Source organism: Acyrthosiphon pisum, chromosome X, assembly GCF_005508785.2.
Source record: "Acyrthosiphon pisum isolate AL4f chromosome X, pea_aphid_22Mar2018_4r6ur, whole genome shotgun sequence".
Classification (NCBI taxonomy): domain Eukaryota; kingdom Metazoa; phylum Arthropoda; class Insecta; order Hemiptera; family Aphididae; genus Acyrthosiphon; species Acyrthosiphon pisum.
In genome coordinates, this window is record NC_042493.1 from 89,665,298 (window position 1) to 89,667,576 (window position 2,279).

The 2,279-nt window shown below is 31.2% G+C and overlaps 1 protein-coding gene across 1 annotated transcript; it reads right to left on the minus strand.

The window, feature by feature from the left end:
• Positions 1 to 1,015: 1,015 nt before the first annotated feature.
• Positions 1,016 to 2,279, minus strand: LOC100572310. Its single transcript, XM_016806499.2, has 2 exons — positions 1,736 to 2,279; positions 1,016 to 1,651 (listed from the first exon to the last, which is right to left on the minus strand). The coding sequence occupies exons 1-2, from the start codon at positions 2,007 to 2,009 to the stop codon at positions 1,527 to 1,529; spliced, it is 399 nt and encodes a 132-aa protein (XP_016661988.1). The 5' UTR covers positions 2,010 to 2,279; the 3' UTR covers positions 1,016 to 1,526.

Genomic DNA, 2,279 nt, shown 5'->3' on the forward strand with positions numbered 1-2,279 from the left:
GATCTACATTTTCATGTTTTTTTTTAAAACAAACAACATATTTTTATTCATAGTTATATTGAAAAACTAAAAAGTTGAAAATTTCAAATGTCCAGATAAGTAACTAAGCAACAGCCATAATAGTTTGAAATATATACCTTATCTGGAAAATATTATTATAAATATTTCATGAAAATGTCAAGTCACTAAAGTTATTCATTTTTGAATTACGTAGAGTAAAAATAAAATTGATTTTGTCAAAAACAGGTTAAGCTTTTTTCTGTATTATTAAAAAAAATTATTTCTGATCCCCAAAAGTTCCTGGATCCAATTTTTTACCACAATCCATGAAGCTGAAGTCGTTTTAATTTTCGTCTATTATTAAACGTGTGCGCAATATATAATTATACAATTATGGTAAAACCAATATAGTTATATTTATCGCTCGGTAGCTTCGAATCTAAAACAAAAGAAAAAAAAAATTCGTGAAACCTATTCAAAATATCAGTATATTAGTATAGTGGACAAGTTAATAAAATATTCCCTACTTCAATTAGTACAAAAACGTTGTACCTAATACGTCATATTCTGAGAACTAAGTATTAAAAATAAAAAATGCTATTGTTTATCGTGTAGATTGCAGGAATAACTATAAACAAAGTTATATTTAATTTTTTAAACATATTATCTTACAATTTTACGATTTCAAGAATCTCTAATGTTTTAATTACATATTGACAGTTTTTTTTTACAGGGCTATATAAAATACACACTTATACTTTAAAACATTATTTAAAGTTTGTGTGTTTGCAGTGAATTTACAGATAGTACGTACAATCGGCACCATTTTCAAAATGTTAAACAAACAATACAGTGAAAAATGCTCGCGATGGAATAAAAAAAACTGCAACAGAACAATATTCAATTAAAATTTTTATATACCTACAAGTATGCTAGGTGATTCAATAAATATAAGACACTCATAAATGTTTATTTTCTTTTTTACTTTTTTGAATTACTGCACCAAATAGTTTTAATTTGATATTCGAAAGCGGTATATTTTTCTGAGTATTTCGATACATGAAAATCGAATTTAGGATAATTAGTGTTCTATGAGTTTATAAATGTTGAAAGTTTAGGTGAGTACCTATTCGTAGACCAACATTTCGCGGTGTAACCGGGTACCACTCCTCTCCGCTCATCGAAACTTTAAACACTCATAATTAATAAACCACTTATCCTAAATCCGATTTTTTATGTGTCGAAATACTTGGAAAAATATTCTCCTTTGGAATATGAAATTAAAACTGTATGTTGTCGTTCGGAAAAGTAAAAGCATAAAAAATATAAAAAATGTTGTTTTCTATAGAAGCCATGTAAACATTATTTTTTCTTCAAAACCATTTATACTTTTTGAAGTAATGAGTGTTTATCGGTAATGGAATCACCCGCTGTATACCATAGTATGTGTGATTGTGTGCCGTGATCATGTACACAGTGTACATAGTATATTATAATAGTCACCTACTATAATGAGTATAATGACATTATACACTGTTCATTGTATCGTATATGGATTCGAAATAATGTATACGACGAATGCGTGTAAAAACGTTGGCGGAGACGTGAGAATGCCGTGCAATGAGTGCGTGTGGTGTCATTCTTATCCCGTCTGAAATTAAATTAATTTGAAATATTTCATTAAATACACTGACGATAAATAAAATATTATACACATATTAATAGAGGTACGTACATCGAGAAATGTCAATAAGTTTCACGTCATTCGCACGCCCAACGACTTGCACAGCTCTTCGTAGACCACGTAGCCAATGGACGAGCAGGGCAAAATTTTCACGAGACTGCCGGTGATGCCTCTGTAAAGGAGTAGGCCGCTGCGGAAGTTCCTGGCCGAGAACGGCCGCCGCCGGTCCCAGTTTTCCGACTGGACCGCTGTTCCGTTCGACCGTCCTGCACACACACTTTGACGATAATACATATTGATAAAAGTATTTATTGATCGGTTTCATTAATTATTTGCAGGGAACGAAATGTGGAATTATATTTTATGGCCGTGTCGTGTCAGCGTGTGTGATGGCCACTACAGCAGAGACTTCGCGGGCATGGATTAAAACCTATATACTCAGGAGCCGCACACATTTGTAATAAATTACTCACCGTAAAGAAATACTATCAGTGCCTAATATTATTACCATTGATTAATTATGTGTACCTATGTAAATATTGGAATATTAATCGATGATAATAATATGGTATTATTACTATCTGATAATGTTGAT